At 37.9% G+C, this 18232-nt stretch overlaps 1 protein-coding gene across 3 annotated transcripts in view; it reads left to right on the top strand.

Annotated features, from left to right (window-relative positions):
• The window catches only part of Dgki (diacylglycerol kinase iota), a 402899-nt gene that overhangs the window by 295942 nt on the left and 88725 nt on the right, over positions 1-18232 (top strand). For all 3 annotated transcript variants that reach the window (XM_090333372.1, XM_090333371.1, XM_090333370.1), the window contains one exon: positions 2900-3000. In XM_090333372.1, coding sequence (XP_090189498.1) covers positions 2900-3000 — 101 coding nt within the window. The remainder of the gene's footprint in view (positions 1-2899; positions 3001-18232) is intronic.

Below are 18232 nucleotides of genomic sequence, written 5' to 3'. Positions count from 1 at the left end.
ATCTCACTCAACATGATTTGCTCTAGTTTCATCCACTTCCCAGTGAATGCCATTATTTTATCTTGTCTGTTGGCTATGTAGAATTCCATTGTGTATATATACCACATTTTCTGTATCCATTCATCTGCAGTAGGGCATCTGGGTTGTTTCCATCGCTTGGCTATTGTGAATAGTGCAGAGATGAACATAGCTGAGCAGGTGTCCTTATCATATCTTGGGTTATGATGTTCAGGATAGATGCCCAGAAGTGGTTTGGTGGGATTGTAGGAAAGGTCTATTTTCAGTTAAGAAACCTCCACACTGCCTTCCAAAGTGGCTGTGCTAGTTTACATTCCCACCAGCAGTGCAGTAGGGTTCCTTTTTCTCCACAACCCGTCAGCATCTGTCATTGTTTGAGTTCAGAATATTGGTCATTCTGATAGGTGTAAGATGGTATCTCAGGGTTGTTTTTATTTGCATTTTCTTTATGACCATGGATGATGAGCATTTTCTCATATATTTCTTTGCCATTTTTACCTCTTCCTCTGAGAAATCTCTTTAGTTTCCTTGCCCATTTAGTGATTGTTTTGTAAGGTTTGTAATAGTATATTTTTTGCTCTAATTCTTACCATTTAGTTTAGACTGGCATGCTTAAATATAATATAATATAAACATATATAAATATATAAAATATAATTTATAGAAATATAAATAATATATATAACTATAATATATTATATATAATTTCTCTAAAAATGAAGATGCTCAATGCAAATTAACTCCCAGCTCCTACCACACAGAGATAATCACTTGCAACAGTTGTCAACATTTCTGCAGACATTTCCCTTATGTATACTAACTCTTAAATTCTACCATTTACATGCAGGAACTTTTTCCATACATAAATTTCCATGATAGGTTGTTCACTTTATAGTCTGTTGTAGGCAGGCTTCCCTCTAAATAAATATTCATCTACATGTCCATTTATGATATCTGTCTCAGTTCTCTTTTTTATTATTTATTTTTATTAAATTGTTGTACAAAGAGTTTTGATGCTGGTAGTTATAAGTACAGTGCATCTTGGTCCACAGTCCTCACCCCTTCCGTTGTTTATTGATAGAGAACGGAATCTAAGCACCGAATAGAGATTATCTGACCCTGACAATCATCTGATTTTCTGACTTTGCTGTTTAAAATCGTGGGATTCTTGACATTTATTTGTGGACCAGAGAGGCTCAGCTTCTCAAAGAGACATTATATAAACGTGGAGGACAAAACTGCTGTAAGTGAAGACTGACTCTCTGCTTCCAAATCTGTGAGTCAGCAGCTCCATGGCCTTAAAAAGATTCGGCCCTTCTGGACCTCAGTTTCCTTTTTGTGAAATGCTATTAGGTATGCATGATACTTACATAGACTAGCTCAGTTTTATTCCTCTGCACCTCATCAGCAAACAGAATAGTACCAATGCAGAGGAGACAGCCTACAAACACACCGCACACTTGGAGTGACGGACCAGCCAGCCACTGAGTAGGTCTTCCATTTTCCCCTCCCCACAGCCATCTCTGTGGTTTCTCACTGGCTTGTTTTTAATTCAGTGAACCACAGGCAGTTCTACTATCAACAATATTACTTTGAATTTGTGTACTTATATTTACATTTTGAATAATTTAAAATGTATGCATGTATAAGAGCGCGAGAAATTTGCACACATTTATAGCTGTAGGTGTTATTTTTAAGAAAGTACAGTTGAAGTCTATAAAGAGGCAGGTACGATATTTAGCTCTGAAATGAAATTTTGCATAATTGTTCTTTTTTCCACTCACTTTTTCGGGGTTGTAATGAAATGAAATGATACATGTCCCTTTTTTTTTTCTCTTCCTTTTGCTGTTTCTCTTTCCCTTCCTCAAACATTATTTCTTCTTTCTAGCCATTCTTTTATCCTCTCTCCTTTCTTTCTTATATCCTTCCCCTTTCTGGTGTCTTATTATCATTTAATATAAAAATGAACAAAAGCATCTGCCTTCTAGTAGAGAAAATTTTCTCAACCAATAAAGTCTAAGGATAAAATGGCCTTCAAAGAGAAGGAGGAATTGCATTCTGGTAATAGACTGAAGAAATGCATTGGCTGCAGTGGAAATAATGAAAAAAAAAGGTATTTCATTCACCTCATGCCTAGACTAAACTACTTTGAAAATGTGATTTAAGAAAAATTGAAGTAATCTATAGACATTCTGAAGTTGAACGAGATGCTCTAGTAAGTTTAGTTTTATGATATGTCCTGGACCAGGTTAGCTTGATTTAATCTTAGTAAAATACTTCATCCTCTTCTTAATGAAAATATAATCTATATCTAATTTTTCATAGTATTATGTCACTCAGAGAAATCTTCATTGTCAGCATTTTATAACATGCTTCATTGACATCCTTCTATAGGGGAGAGCTATTTTTAGGTTAGTCCTAGGTATTTTGGATTCTTAATCTGCAGTTTCAGCTGGTTTTTCTGTTTCTTCTAATGATTAGGCCATCATTAAATCATGTTTGACTACTTTAGATTTATTTACTATAGTTCTTGGTTAATTCCAGCCCACTTCTTACTATTTTAGCAATCTCTGCTTCATATATAACAAAATATATGATTTCATTAACATTTTAAAAGAAATGAATACTATGTATAACTTGCCAGTAAATGGTATTTTTTTTTGCTTATAGCCATGTTCTTATGTAAACTCTGAAGTTATTTGGTTTCTAGAGAAGCATTCTCCTGACCATTGTTGTATTTCAGCAAACAACCCAAAACTATGGATGAAATGTGAATCTTTATTCTAAACTACAAGAAACATTCTTGCTCCACGTCCTTCCAGGTACATGATTCCCAATCGTAGTCTCCTTTGAATCTGACCACTGGTTCTTGTTTTTGCAGTCCCCAGTCTGTCCCAGATCGTTTGAGGATCCGGGTGAACAAAATCAGTTTGCAAGACTATGAAGGATTCCACTATGACAAGGAGAAACTTCGAGAAGCTTGTAAGTTTCAAGTGCCTGTCAGATTTCAGGGGATCATCTGACCTTCAACTTCTTGATCAAGCTTGATTAGAGGGATGGATTCATTAGTCCTTGTGTTTGAAAATGTAGCTCAAAAAGTGAAGAAAGAACCGGTTCATGGCCTAGTAGAGTGTTTGTCTAGCATGCGCAAAGACCCAGGTTTGATTACTCAGTACCACATAGAAAAAAGCCAGAAGTGGTGCTGTGGCTCAAGTGGTGGAGCTCTAGACTTGAAAAAAGCCAAGGACAGTGCTCAGACCCTGGATTCATGCCCCAGAGTGGCTCCCCCCAAAAAAAACATGAATAGGAAGAGAAAGAGAGTAACATGGGAATATTAGTATATGGGCTGAATGAAAAGGCTGCAGAGAAAGAAAGAATCTAAGCATTCTGCTGTGGATATTGCAGCTGGAACTCTCAGCTTATGCACCACTTTCATCTCAGCTTCAGGTGCAGTGTGCAAAGCAGAATTCTGGTGGTGTAGTAACAATAATATCCAGGAGCTTTTGTGCCAAAAAGAAGTCTCTTCCCAGAGCCTGCATTGGCACAGAATTCTCTCACTCTTAGGTAGCTCTGGAAAAACTGCCCACAGAAGGTACTGCCATTATTTCTAGCTACACTGCTGGTCATGGTAGGTTGAATTATTGGTAATGAAAGGTCACTATTGCTGAACTCTCAAATTGTATTTTCTATGTATCCCTTTGAACACACAGCTTAATTGTAATTTTGCCTCGTCAATCATTATTTATGTTTGCATTCTGGCCCCTATTTTATATCCATTTCTATACCATAGACCAGGAGAAATTAAAATCCTGGATGATCTAGATATTAACATCTTATTTGTAGGTATCTGAGAATAATAAGATCAAAGAAAGTAGGAAAATGTAATTATAAGAGAACATGCTAAGAAGGAGCTTTATATAGAATCAAAGATTCATTAATCTAAACCTCATTTGGGCCACATTGCTCCTGAAGGAGGTGTGGAAGAAGCAATGGGTTAAAATAGTCAGGCATGGAGGTGTGTCAGCATTTGATTTCTGGGTTCTGATTCTCCAGTCTCATCATATATGATCATCTAGAAATGCAAGGGAAGTCTCGCTGTGTACAGAGCATTTGCTATCCAAAGTTGGCAGTGAGTAAAGGTCCTTTTCCCTGGAGGCCCCATCATTGAATTTTCTGGAAAGTTCTGTGCAAAAGCTTCAGTTTCTCAGTTCCCTCTCTGCTTCAATTTCTGCTATCCTTCTGGTTGTTTTCCTTTTCTTTCTTGTCATCCTCCACTTCTGTCCTTCACTTCTATCTAATTTCCTCTGGTGGGAAAATGTGAGTTGAAGGAGAAGAGGAACTTGAATCTCTGCTTTTCTTCTTTCTGTTAACCACTTTTTAAATTTTCTAATGTGAATAAGATGATTGTAAATGACATATAAGCACACAACCTAATTTTGAACACAGAGTGATGTACATGCATTTTGAACAGTAGCTTGGTGTAAATTAAGACTTTCAGAAAATATTAATTATGTAAAAAGCAGTACATGCTCTTTCTTTGTTTCAAACTTCCATATAATAAGAAACAGGTGATAGTTCACAAATAATATTTTCTGGCCTACCATAGACTGAAGGAAATTAGGAGAAGGGAATCAGATACATTTGAAAGTTTTTGGCTGACGTGAGATTTGAGGCTTATCTGTGGCTCTCAGTTATCTGTTCCATCTTCTCTCTACTGGCAAATGCTTTCCTCATCCTATTTCAATAAAACTTCCATGTGAGGAAATTTATTAAATGCTGAGAAATGGCTTGGGATAAATTGCCCAATATAAATTTGTTGCGAACAAATAAGCACTGAAAGAGAGAGTAATAAGGAGTCAGTCTAAAGATCTGAATTTGGAGGAAACTACATTGTCATTTGTATGTGAAAGTTGCTGATTCAGACATTGTTCTTTTAATATATGATGTTGATGTTTCTCTCTTTTGGTTGCTCTTGCAGAATTTGGCTTTTGAGGTAACAACATTTTCTTTACCCTTGCTCTTTTGCCTGGCTCCAACTTGCAACAGACTACAAATTCCTAGGGAAGCTGAAAGCTCAAATTAAATAGAAGAGCATAAGCCAGTTCAAGCCCATATGTGAACTGCATGCCAAGAAAGGTGTTCTTTCAGAACCATTAATTAAATAATGTTCCCAGAACACATCTAGATAAAAGGGTACCTAGGTGTAATACACTGTGACCTGTGTCCCAGAAGAACAAGGAAGTGAGTCTGCTCAGACCATTTATCTGTTGTCACCAAAGTTTGAATTAGAGCTGTGTGTTGTGTGTTACTGGATTTTCTTTTGTTTGAAATAGTTTTCCTTTCTGTGTGGCATACCCCAGGAGTTTATTCAAGCATACTGTGGCTGTTTGCCATGCCATTTGCTTCACTGCTGTTCAAATGTCTGGCTGGTTGTCCCCATCGGATTTACATAAGCTTGAGTGGTGGTGGTAAGGTAAATCTCTGCTTCTACCTGTAATGGAATCCAGGATGGCAGCCCCTTTGATTGCTTTCCTTATTTCATTCTTCAGAAAGAAGCTGCATATTCCCAATCCCCTTCTATCAAGCTCCATCTTCCCCAGGGACATCCCCTAACAGAGAAGCAAGGAGACAGCCAGAGCTTTGAGAAACTCTCCTTCAGCTTTCACAGATAATGTCAGAATGACGTATTTAGAGTTTCCCTCACTGGCTGTGATTTGTCAGTCCTCTAGTTAATCGACATTATGTGTGGGGGCGGGGGAGTCTATTGCATGAAAAAGGCAAAATATAAGGCGAGAGAATGTGTATGTGTCCACATTAAAAACAATTGTTAAAGCATATCTAGAATAATGATGACAGAATAATCATGGGTCTTTTCTAGAGTAAGTAATCATCAAATCTGGCATGGGATATTCAACTTTGTGATATTTCTAGCTCCAAAAGGTCTTCATTAGGATAGCATATGCTTGAATACAGAAACTTATCAAGATGCAAGAGAACAAAATGAAGCTTCACTTTGCTTCTGACATTAACTAACTCTGCTCCTGGATTGACTGATAATTGATCAGAGTCTAGGGACTCAAGCACAAATCAGTTTGAACTCAACTGAAAATAGTTGTGAAGATAGGTGGGCCTGCCATTAATTGTACATGAACATAGTATTCACCAGTGCTTCTATGTACATTGTCTTAGTATGATGAATATTCTCTGGATGTATGTAATACACAGTGTCCAATTCCTTATTCTATTGGTTGAGAAGAATGAGAGTGCAATTAAACATAGAGCTTTTGGCTCTGTGGCGCTTCCTTGATAAGCAGTTGAGTAGCAAACTCAAAGCTGTTTGTTTTTGAATCTTACTTGCTATCCCAGCAAAGTCATCTCATTTCCCTAATGATCACGTCTCATGAGAATACAATTGCTACCTCTTAGTGCGTGGAGGGTTAAATGTAATGGAAGATGTGAAGGTGCTGAATCTCAGTCAGGCACATGAGCACACTCCACCAAGGTAGAAGCAGTGCAGAGGGTAGCTACAAGTTGTTCAAGGGCTCTTCTGTCACCTGTCATGGTCCCACCTGTACGTCTAGACAGCCAAGTCCACAGTAGGCTGGCTTCACACAAACTGCTCTCCACCACCCTTCGAATCTTTATTTCAACAGGAGAATAGGAGAATTCAAAATAGTAGAATTGAACACTAGAATTCAACAGTGGAATTCAAAACAATATAATTCTCTGTGTCTCTCTGTCTCTGTCTCTGTCTCTGTCTCTGTCTCTGTCTCTCTCTCTCTCTCTCTCTACACACACACACACACACACATATAGTTATCTTACGGCAGATTAGTTCTAGGACCACTGCAGATACATACCCAAATACACAGATTCTCCAATTTTCTAAATAATTATATGCAGAGTAGTTTGTATATAACTTGAATACGCACTACCATCAAGAGGTTACTTAGGATATAAAGTATACTGCAGGGGCCGGGAGTTTGGCCTTGTGGTAGAGTGCTTGCCTAGCATGCATGAAGACCAGGGTTCCATTCCTTGGTACAACATACATAGAAAAAAAGCCGGAAGTGGAGCTGAGGCTCAAGTGGTAGAGCTCTAGCCTTGAGAAAGTCCAAGGACAGTGCTCAGGCCCTGAGCTCAAGCCCAGGACTGGCAAAAAAATAAATAAATAAAGTATAATGCAAATGTAATGCAAATTATTATTATGCTAAATTTTTAAATGGATAGTAGTAAGAAAGAGAGGACATGTCAGTACATTTTTTAAAAAATCTGTTTGAGGAGTTAAATGATCATTAGTTAACATCTGCAGGGCATTGTTCAACTACTGTGGGTTTTTAGAAATACTTTGATATTTGAATTTACAAGAGAATTCACCCATTGGTGAAGTTAACACTATCCTGACTCAATCAGCAGCCAGAAGGCCCATCAATTGGAGATCTAACTTTAATCACGTGAATTCTTTGGGGAGATACTTCATATCCAAACAACAAGCACTTAGTAAAGTTGGTATTTGCTACCACTTTCAATTGTCTGTTTTCACCCTTGCTTACTCTGTTCTTTGGAGTATAATTCACATTCAAAAATGGAGAAGATGGAGCACTGGTGTGTCCTTGTTGCCACTTTCCATATTTGACTTTCATATAATCAGATAAATATGTATAGGTGGTAGAACAATTCAGTTGTCATGCAGTCATACTTTCAGCAACAGAAAACACACATCCAGTTCTTCCTGTGAGCAAACAATGGCTGGAATACAAACAAAACAGAATTAGTCATCCATTTACCAGTGCTTTTTTTAAGTGCAGATAAATGTGCAAGAGGTGTGGAAACATCATGCATAACTTTTTCCCCCCTAACAAATATTATTTAAATAATGGAAGGAAGAGATAAAAAATATCCTGAATGAGACAACCAGTATAATACTGGCATGTGACCTTAACAGTGCCTTTGTGGTCTTCAGGTATTGTCAGGATTACAGGCCTGGAGTGAAAAACTCAGTACTACAATGAAGGAAGGAAAGAAGGAAGGAAGGAAAGAAGGAAGGAAGGAAGGAAGGAAGGAAGGAAGGAAGGAAGGAAGGAAGGAAGGAAAGAAGGAAGGAAGGAAGGAAGGAAGGAAGGAAGGAAGGAAGGAAGGAAGGAAGGAAGAAAGAAGAGAAAGATGGAGAAGGGGAGAAAGGATGGGAAAAGAAAGTAAGGAAGGAACGAATGAACCAACCTTGTAGAAACTGAATAGGATTTAAATCTTCACTCTGATTTGTTTGCTCAATAGAGATTTCACTCATAATGAGTCCGAGCTTTAAAAATTCCTGTTAGTGAATTTATTTCCAGAGTTTGCTAAAGACACAGATTTTTGTTTTTATTGATTGCTTCCTTTAAAATTGAATTGTTTCCCCTCACTTAAGTTTTTACAAGGGTAAGAATAGATTTACATGCTTTTAGGGTTGCTTTCTCAAGTTTGTTTTTGTTTTGTTTTGTTCTTTTGCTAGCTGTAGGGCTTGAACTCAGGGCCTGAGCATTGTCCTTGGGCTTTCCTCAAGACTGGAACTCTTCCACTTGAGTCACAGCACCACTTCCAGCTTTTTTTCTCTGTATGTGGTACTGAGGAATCGAACCCCGGTCTTCATGCATGCTAGGCAAACACTCTACCACTAGGCTAAACTCCCGTCCTGGCTTTCTCAAGTTTCATACCAGAGATTAAAAGAAATTTGATGGAGTTCAAAACTCAAACTTTGTAGAGAACCTGCTAGTATTTTCTAGAAATCACACCCCAGAAGCCACACACTCCAGAGGAAGGGAATGAAAATGACACAGCTTCCTTTTATCTTTGAGTGGCATTGTAAATTAACTATGGATGGGAAGCTAGGGAATGCAAACTCTGGAATCATTTTTAATCACAAGAAACCAGAGGCTGTAGATTCTTTGACAGACCCCAGGTGTGGCATGGCACTATAAAGATTTTAGGATGTTTCATTTCCTTTTGTATGCTGATCTGCTTATTAGGTGCTCCTGGCTGCTTCCAGGTGAGTGATGGGCAGTTAATGATGGTAGGTTGTTAGAAAGCATGCCTGTGGCTCAAACATGAGAAAGCTTGATCGAAGTATTTCCAATTGAGTTTCTCTCATTATTATTATTATTATTATTATTATTATTATTATTATTATTATCAGCCACTAAGTAGGAATTTAGTCCTTGATAACCTTGGTGTGTTTCAAGATAATGAGGTAAAATAGGAAGATTCCATTTGTGCCTACCAATCTTTTTTTTTTTAAGGGCATTTCCTGCTTCTTCTTTTCTTGCTTTTTTTACCTTTAGTGCCTAATACACATCATATCTTTGACTTCTTCCATAGTGCTAAAGCCATAGCTTACAAAGCAGATCCTTCTTAGGTTTCTATCAATATTATCTTTTACTTAGCAAAATATTTGCCCATAGCAAACAAATGCCAGTTTCCTTTGGAGTTTGAACTTATTGGCTCACATTCCACCACAAAGACAGAAAGGTCAGCCTTATTTTACAGCTATTTAAAAAATAGGAGGGCTGGGAACATGTCCCAGTGGTATAGTGCTTGCCTAGCATGCATGAAGCCCTTGCTTTGATTCTTACTACCACATACACAGAAAAAGCCAAAAGTGGTGCTATGGCCCAAGTAATGGAGCTCTCACCTTGAGAAAGCCCAAGGACAGTGTCCAGGCCCTGAGTTCAGGCCCCAGGATTGGCAAAAAAAAAATAGGTTCTTATTTATGTCCCAGGCACATGACTAGCTAGTAATCTGCCATTTTGGTCTTCCTGTATATAGGTTCCGGGTTGACAGGCACGTGCCATCTTATCCAGATTCTCTTTGGGAAGAGAAAGTCTCTCAGACTTTTCTGCCTGGGTGGGCCTGCAACTGTAAGCCTCCTAATCTCAGTTTTACAAGTATCTTAGGCTAACAGAGGAGGTGTGCCCAGCTATGGATTGAAAAGGGGAAGTAAGGACATTTCTGTCTGGGTTGCTCTCAAATGATGTTCCTTCTACCCTGAGCCTCCCCCATAGCTAGGAAGCATGGTGTGAACCACTGATGGCTAGTAGAATATAACTCTCCAGAAGAAAGTAAATGAAATGGACAGAGTTCTATATAGCCATTCCACCTGACTGTCCTGTCTAATTCTTCCTAATTTCTCCTGATATTAACATCTAGTAGTTCAGTGCATTTCATTATGGGGTCCTATAATGCTATGAGATTTCACAAATGTATAATGATATAAGTCTTGCAAAATCAGAATCGTTTCACTGCTAAAAATATGCGATGCTGTACTTTATTTTATGTGCTATACCTCAAAAAAATGGCTCTTCATTTTCCTAACTTCTGGCATTTGTCAATCCTATTTTCTTCATCCTTCTGCCTTTTCTTAGAATGTCATGTAGTTGGAATTATAAACCATGTGCTCTTTACTCAGATTAGCATCATTCCCTTAGCATAATGTATTTAAAATTCTTTTTATTGATTGATCACTGATTTTTCTGTTTTCTGTAATATTCCTTTGCATTGGACTCAAACTCAAGTTCAGTGGGTGCTCTTTTGTTTTACCTCCTGAAGGAAAGGTTGATTTGTGTTTTAATCCAAGTTTTGGTAATTATTTTTCAAAGAATACTGTAAATATTCATGTGCAAATTTTTGCATGGATGTAATTTCCAGCTCAGTTAGGTGAATACAAAGGACTAGGAGGCTGGACTCCAAGGTAGCAGTATGTTTAATTTTGTAAAATGAAACAAAAAAAAATCCTTCCATGGTGCCTCCTAAAGTGGTGTCCCATTTTGTACTCTCAGCAGCCTTTGACCAAGGCTTCACATCCATCTCAGTAGTCGATATCATTAGCTCAGCATTATCATCAGTGTGTAGTGGCTCTCATTGTTTTCATTTGCAATTCTCTAATCACAGACTATACTGAGCCCCTTTTGGTATTCTTTGCCTTTAGTTTCTTGGGGGAGGAGGAGGGCCTATAAATGTTCAGACCTTTTGCTCACTAGTATCTCACTTTGTTATCTGATATATTGGATTTATTTGTATTTGATTATTTGAAATTGGATAGGGAAGGGGGGAAAACCAAGACGGGGGTGGGGTGGGGTGGAGGGGAGGGTAATGGGGACCAAGACATGTGAAACGGTATCAATATATGTGAATTAATGCACCTTCTGTCTGGCAAATATGTAACCCTTTTATTAATTACAATAAAAAATATATAGTCTGTAGTTAAAAAAAAAGTTACCTCTCCTAATTGAAATTTAAGGGCTTCGTGTATTTTTTGATCCTCTTACTTCTTTTATCAAATGTGCATTTTGCAGTTTCCTTCCAGTCTATGTGTTTTTATTTTTTATGTGTTTATGATAGCACAGGTGTTTTCATTTTAATGAAGTCTAATTTGTTTATTTTTTCATGAGTTATGCTTTTGATGCCTTATCTATAATGTCATTGCCTCATACAAGATTCCTTAGTTTGCTGCCTGTGTTATTTTCTGAAGAATAGCTTTGTTTAGTTGTGGTTGTTTTCCACTCTGTTGAGGTTTTATTTTCATTTTTTGACTAGTCCTGGGGCTTGAACTCAAGGTCTGGTCACTGTCCTTAAGATTTCTCAAGGCTAGCACTCTGCCACCTGAGCCACAACATTTCTAGCTTTTTCTGGTATGTGGTACCGAGGAATCAAACCAGGCAAGCATTCTACCACTAAGCCACATTCCTAGCCCTGGTTTTTTTTTATTTTCTTATTTTAATACTACATAGATTTGGTTAAAAGATATCAATTGCTTAAACTCTACTGTTGATAAATGAATCAGAAATTCTGCCACAGGATACATTGATTGTAAGATTACTATCTGTATTTTGATAGTTTCCCCTACTGAATTTCCTTTTTCATTTCATGCCTTCTTTTTTTGTGGGAAGAAGACAGAGCTGGCCTTTGAACTCCAGGCCTTGTACTTGGTAGGGAGAAGTTCTACCATTTGAGCCATGCTTCTGTTTTAGTTATTTCTTGAACAGGATCTCACTTTTGTATTGTATAGCCTTGCTGGGACTGTAATTCTATTTATGTTTCCTGCATAAATGCTAGGATAACAGACATGAATCTGTCAGTTTTTTTATTGGTTGAGATGGGAGATTTGTGAACTTGGAACATAAGCTGGCTATGAGCCATGGTTCTCCTGATCTCTGTCTCCTAAGTATCGAGTGTTACAGGCATGTTCACTGTATTTGGTCATTTTTGTCTCTATTATGATTGCTCCCTGCAGAAAGTGTTAACTTATGTTTTAAGCTTCACAAAGTTTCTGTGATTCTATTATTTTTATGAGTCTCTTTAGAAGGGAAAACCCTAATCTTACAAACACATGTGGTTTCTGAGTTTTTCTCTAAGGAATCACACCTTCTTTTTAATGATCCCACTGAAGACAGTTTTGTTGGTGCCTTGAATAAGTGAAGGGCCCCATTTAACTGCAATCCTGTTTTAGCAAGAGCTGCACTATAGCAGTAAAAGTGTCAGACAATTAAATCCTTTTTTTTGTTCCCACACTTAGCTCTCAACTCTTTATTTCCACCGTGATATCTTGTTCAACACATCACTGTACCTTGTAGAGCATGAATTAACTGCTGTTTCCTCCTTTTTATAAATCCCATTATCAGCTTCACAAGAACTTGGTGTTAGGGGTGGCTCATTCTTGCTTGGCTCCAAGAGCATTTCCTTTTTTTTTTTTTTGCCAGTCCTGGATTTGAGCTCAAGGCCTGAGCACTGTCCTTGGACTTTCTCAATGCTAGCGCTCTACCACTTGAGCCTCAGCACCACTTCTGGCTTTTTTTCTATATATGTGGTACCTAGGAATGGAACCCGGGTCTTCGTGCATGCTAGGCAAGCACTCTACCACTAGGCCAAACTCCTGGTCCCCAAGAGCATTTCCTATGTCACAAAACAGTTGGCCGTGATTCCCTTTATGCCCTCTGTAAGTTCCTTAGGTTCTTTTGTTGATTTGCTTTGGTGTTAGAAGCTTTGGTGCAGTTATCTGCTATGAGGTTCCTCACATGTGGTCTGCTGAAATCTCTTTGAGGATTTATGAATGGCCAGCACTGTACAAGTTCGTACTAGACTTGGGAGGAAAATGTGATGAATCTAATAAGGCTTAGAGGAGAATTTAAAGGAAGGATTAGCTCTCAGTGTGTGTATTGCTGGCATTGATTTTATCTTCACAGATTGGCATTGTGGTTTTACTCACATAAGTCTTTCACACTGCATTGCCAAAGAATCAAGAACAACCAGGCTCAATAGTATCTAATGATAGCCAGGTGTTAGCCACTCATCCCTGTAATCCTAGCTTCTCAGAAAGCTGAGATGTGAAAATCGAGGTCTAAAGCCAGCCTGGTCAGGAAAGTCTATGAGACTCTTACCTCTAGAAAACTACCAAAAAGTCCAAAGTGAAGCTATAGCTCAAGTAGTAGAGTGCTCACATTTAGGAGCGCGCACACACACACACACACACACACACACACACACACACACAATCTGTAATTATGATATTTAGAATATTAAATACTATATATTCTAAACATAGTAGTTAAATATAGTACTTAATGTTTAAGAATAAACATTACAATGAATGGTATGAGAATAATCATTATAATAAACCTACCAAATGATAATGTTGGATATCAGTAACATAACTGAAACTGATGCCCAGACAACAATAAAAAAAATCCCTAGGAAACACATGTGAATATTTTGTTCATCTATTCCAATGAGCTTTCATGGCTGCATGGAATTGTTTTATATTTAGTTTATGTCAACAGTCCATTAGCTTTTCAGTTCAATATTGGAAATTCTCTTGTGTAGTTTGAATAGGAAAATCAGTCATGTGATTTTTCCATCTAATTTTTATTGAAATCTGATATACTCTCATGTCTACCGATCCCAAAATGATTGGCATCTGCTCATATTACATTTCATTATGAATTAAACAGCAGTCATCTAAATTCTTATGGAGCACAATTCTAGGATGCTGGATTCCCAGGCTGCAAGGCCCTCAGAAGCTGGGCTATTGGAAAGGGAGACAAGTGAATAGACATTGAAAGGGCCCCACACCCCTGCCATGTAAATGTCACTTAGAGCTTCTCTGTTCAATTGTCCTACTCCTTTCTCCAGTCCAAATATACAGATCTTTTCCCTAGAAACACACACACACACACACACACACACACACACACACACACACACAGAGAAAGAAAGATAAAAGTCTGTTCTATGCTGGCGTGGCTGAAACGACTTTAGCCACCTGACTTCTCTCAGTGCTACTCCTATAATTCTTTAGATCTGGCCTCAGAGCACTGTGCTTATTGCGCTTATGCAGTGTGCACCTAGCTGAGCCCATCATCCAGGAACTCATGAAGTTGCATGAATAATCTCCATCCACTGTGGACTTTGGCACAATCATGGGTCAGCATGGTCTTAGGTTGATTCATAATACAGCCTGCTTTAGTGATCCCCGAGAAGGGGGGTTAGTGCACCCCAGAGTTGATCTTCCTTTAAATAATGGATTCACTTCAGAAAAGCTTTTGTCATTTTCATCACCCTCTTGGTCTTTGCAAAACATTATCTCAGCTTTTTTAAAAAACACTCTAGGTATCTTTTAGTGTAGCCAAATTTTTGTCTTTAACATGTTAAATAACTCATTCTATGTGTACAGGGTGATTCTGCTTAGCATTTATGGTGAAACACGTATTTTAAAAGTTGTTTTTGAACATTATCTTTTATCTCATCTATGCTTCAAATTTTCCCTGTGTGCTTGAATTTCCTGAAGATGACTAGTGTTAATTTATGCAGTATTTTGGCATAAATGTGCAAAATATGCTTAAGTAGTCCTAACTTCAAGTACAAATGAAAAATTAATTAGTAAATACTGTTGGCATTTTATTCCAAACATTAAATCAAGAGCATGTGTGCATAAAATGTACCAAAACTTCTCATTGCTTCCATTTAATTGTAATCTTGATCATGTGGCATATACACAAACAGAAATAGGGAAAGGAGATTAGTGGAGGTCAGAGTCAATGCTGAGAAGGATCCAGGACAGGACTTATGTTTTGGCTGGTAATAAGTAATTTCTGCATGATTTCTTCAAGGTTGAGGATCAGAAGTTAACTCTGTAATTTCTTGAGTATTTCATTGTTTTGAGGGCTTTCTTCTTGATTTTTAGATGGCTACCTTATTTCTGTGTATGTAAATAATAATGAGAGTTCTCTATGGAAATAAAGATGTTAGAATATGTAGATAAATAAGAAGAGGTCTATGGTGTGATGGGATTGGCTCCTGCAAGTAAAAGCCGGGTAGAATATTATGCCATCTGCAAACTGGGTAAACAGGAAAATGTTGAGGCTATATCAGTCTGGGTCCACAGACCCGAGAACGAGATGAGCTGATAGTGTATGTCCCAGCATAAGGTGGGGGCCTGAAAACTGGGTTGAGGATGGACTATCATGGATATAAGAACATAAAAGGCCAGAAAATGAAGAACTATGAATGACCTCTGCAGACTCAGTGCTAGAATTCAATCTTCCACACGTTCTTTGCCTCAGTCCAAAATATAAATTCTCATTTCTTTCAGAAACATCCTCACAGTCAGAAATAATGTGGGCATCCTTAGTCCAGTCAAACATGTTAGATTGTGTGTGTGTGTGTGTTGATTTTTAAATTTTATTGTAAAGGTGACATATCAATATGTAAGTCAGATCATGCCTATATTTCCTCCCTCCCTCACTCCCTGCTGACTTCCTCCCCCGCAAAGTTGTATAGTTCATTTTCATAGCTGAATTGATTCAGCCTTTATCTCAATTTCTGTGTTTCTCCTTCCCCTCCCCAAATCAGATAAGCTTACATACAAAATGAGTACAGAAACATAAACAGTAACAAAAGAAGGGGGAAAGAAGTAAAAAAAAAATCTACAAATAGTACAATATAAAAAGAAAAATGCGGGCCGGGAGTTTGGCCTAGTGGTAGAGTGCTTGTCTAGCATGCATGAAGACCTGGGTTCAATTCCCGGTACCACATACATAGCAAAAAGCCGGAAGTGGTGCTGTGGCTCAAGTGGTAGAGCTCTAGCCTTGAGAAAGTCCAAGGACAGTGCTCAAGCCCTGAGCCCAAGCCCAGGACTGGCAAAAAAAAATGCAATTTTATTTTATTGTCATGGTGATGTACACAGTGGTTACAGTTACATATGTAATGAGTACATATTTAAAATGCTAATCGTAACATCACCTTGATTAGGAAGTAGAACAAATACCTCCTTCGTCCCTCTTGTTTTGAGATAACTATTTTATGCTGATTTTCATATTTGCTGTTCTCTTGATATATTTACCTCCTGTACATGTATCCCTAAACCAGATAGTGAATGATTCTGGAAAATTTGGAAGCAAAGTCCAAAGCCCTTGTGCAAAGAACACAAAGCCATTGAATCATTTTGAGATTGAAACTCCCACAAGTGCCCCAAATGATCTCTGGTCCTAGGCTCACTTCAGCTTCTCTCAAGGTTACCTATGGCCATTCTGAGAGGATTGAGTGGACAAGGTGATAATTGAGTCCTGGGAAGTGTTTGGAAGGTGTTAGCATGGGATCTACAAATCACTGGAAATATTGTTAGAAAGGACAGCTGAATTTTTCTGCTTTACTCTAGTCTAACACCTGTTCTGTAGAATAGGTTGAAGCTGAACGTTTCTGGAATGATATAGTGCTATTATATATAGTCGCATATCATTATGTATACATCTACATATACATGTGCAACTGATGCAGGATTTCCTATGCATTTTAATCTTTGGTTAGAAAAATAGCTCAATTAGAGTTTTGAGAATCTCAGTGATGACAGTTTTTTGGCACATCTGCCTCAGGAGTCAGTGCTCTAATTGTTTGCTACCCCAAATGTCTGGCACTCTGGGGTCTTCTAGCCTTACTCCCTTGGGGATTTCCTTTACTTTTCTCCTTTATCCTTGGGTTTCTCATTTCTTTTACTTTGGGTATTACTCTTTTTTTTCTTTTTATTGTACACTCACCCTTTGTTTGGGGTGAACAATCTAGTAGATTCTTGATAGAGGATTCTCTTTTTCTTCTTTTATACTCCTTAAAAAAATTAAACCACATTTCCTTTTCATGGATGGATCATTTTCTCTAAACTCGGATTTTCTTAGAGATGTTTTAAAAATATATTATTTCATTAAAAAGTTTATTTTATTCCATTATGGTTTTGTCACTAGATTCTGCCTTAGAGAGATTTCTTGGTTTCCTGATAATTTTTGCCTTTGAATTCATTTTTCAAAGAGGAGCAAGTAAAAGCTAGATGGAAACTCTGACCTGGGTAAAAAAAAAATAAAAAAACAAAAAAACTCACTGACTTCTACCTTTGGTATGGGGTTATCTGAGAGTTAATTTGTGCTGCCTTTAAGTCTAGGTGAGAGGTGCCCAAGCTTTAGATGGCTTTACTGTTATCTTCTTCCAGCTTTGCTCTGCTTCCTGGGAAGTTGTGTCTTTACCACTAAATGAAGAGACTCACTTTGAGCTTGCTTTACCCATTTGCAAACTATGTTCTTTCCTGCCTCCACACACAAGTTTGTTGCATTTATGACATAAACATCTTCCAGTTTCTTTACAAGAAAGTAGGGTTCTGGCTAGCAGCCTTTGAGGAAGTTGAGTTGTGGGGAAGGAAGCTCAAGATGTAGCAAGGACAGATAATAGGGAATCTGTCATCTACCATCCAGTGCTCCTCTTTCAGCTGCCCACTGTCTGCATTCCTGATATCCCAGTTCTTCCAGGCTGCAAGCCTGACGAAGACCCTGCCCAGATAAACTGCCTTAGTCCCCATCTATATTGACCTGTGTTGTAATATTGGACTCAGTGAGGCTCCAGGTAGGCTGCCAGTTCTTCATTTTTTCCTTCTATTTCATATTCTTTTCTCTTTAAAAATCTCTGCTCATTTGCCAATTTATAACTTTTTTAATATCCATCATAGCATTGCTGATGAGAGAGAAAATAATGTTAAATCTGCCATCTTATTCTAAAACACAACGTTTTCCTTCTGTTTAGTCTTAGAACTTTTGAATTTTGCTTGATGCCTGCAATAAACATTCCATTGTGTAGACTATTGACTGATGCTTATTGGAACAGTGTCTCCTGACCCAAACTAAGATGACTCTTCCAGAACAGGAATAGT

This window comes from Megascapheus bottae, chromosome 5, assembly GCF_031878675.1.
Source record: "Megascapheus bottae isolate mThoBot1 chromosome 5, mThoBot2.hap1, whole genome shotgun sequence".
NCBI classification, from domain to species: Eukaryota; Metazoa; Chordata; class Mammalia; order Rodentia; family Geomyidae; genus Megascapheus; species Megascapheus bottae.
The sequence above is the reverse complement of the archived record's forward strand: the minus strand, read 5'-3'. Positions and strand labels throughout refer to the sequence as shown.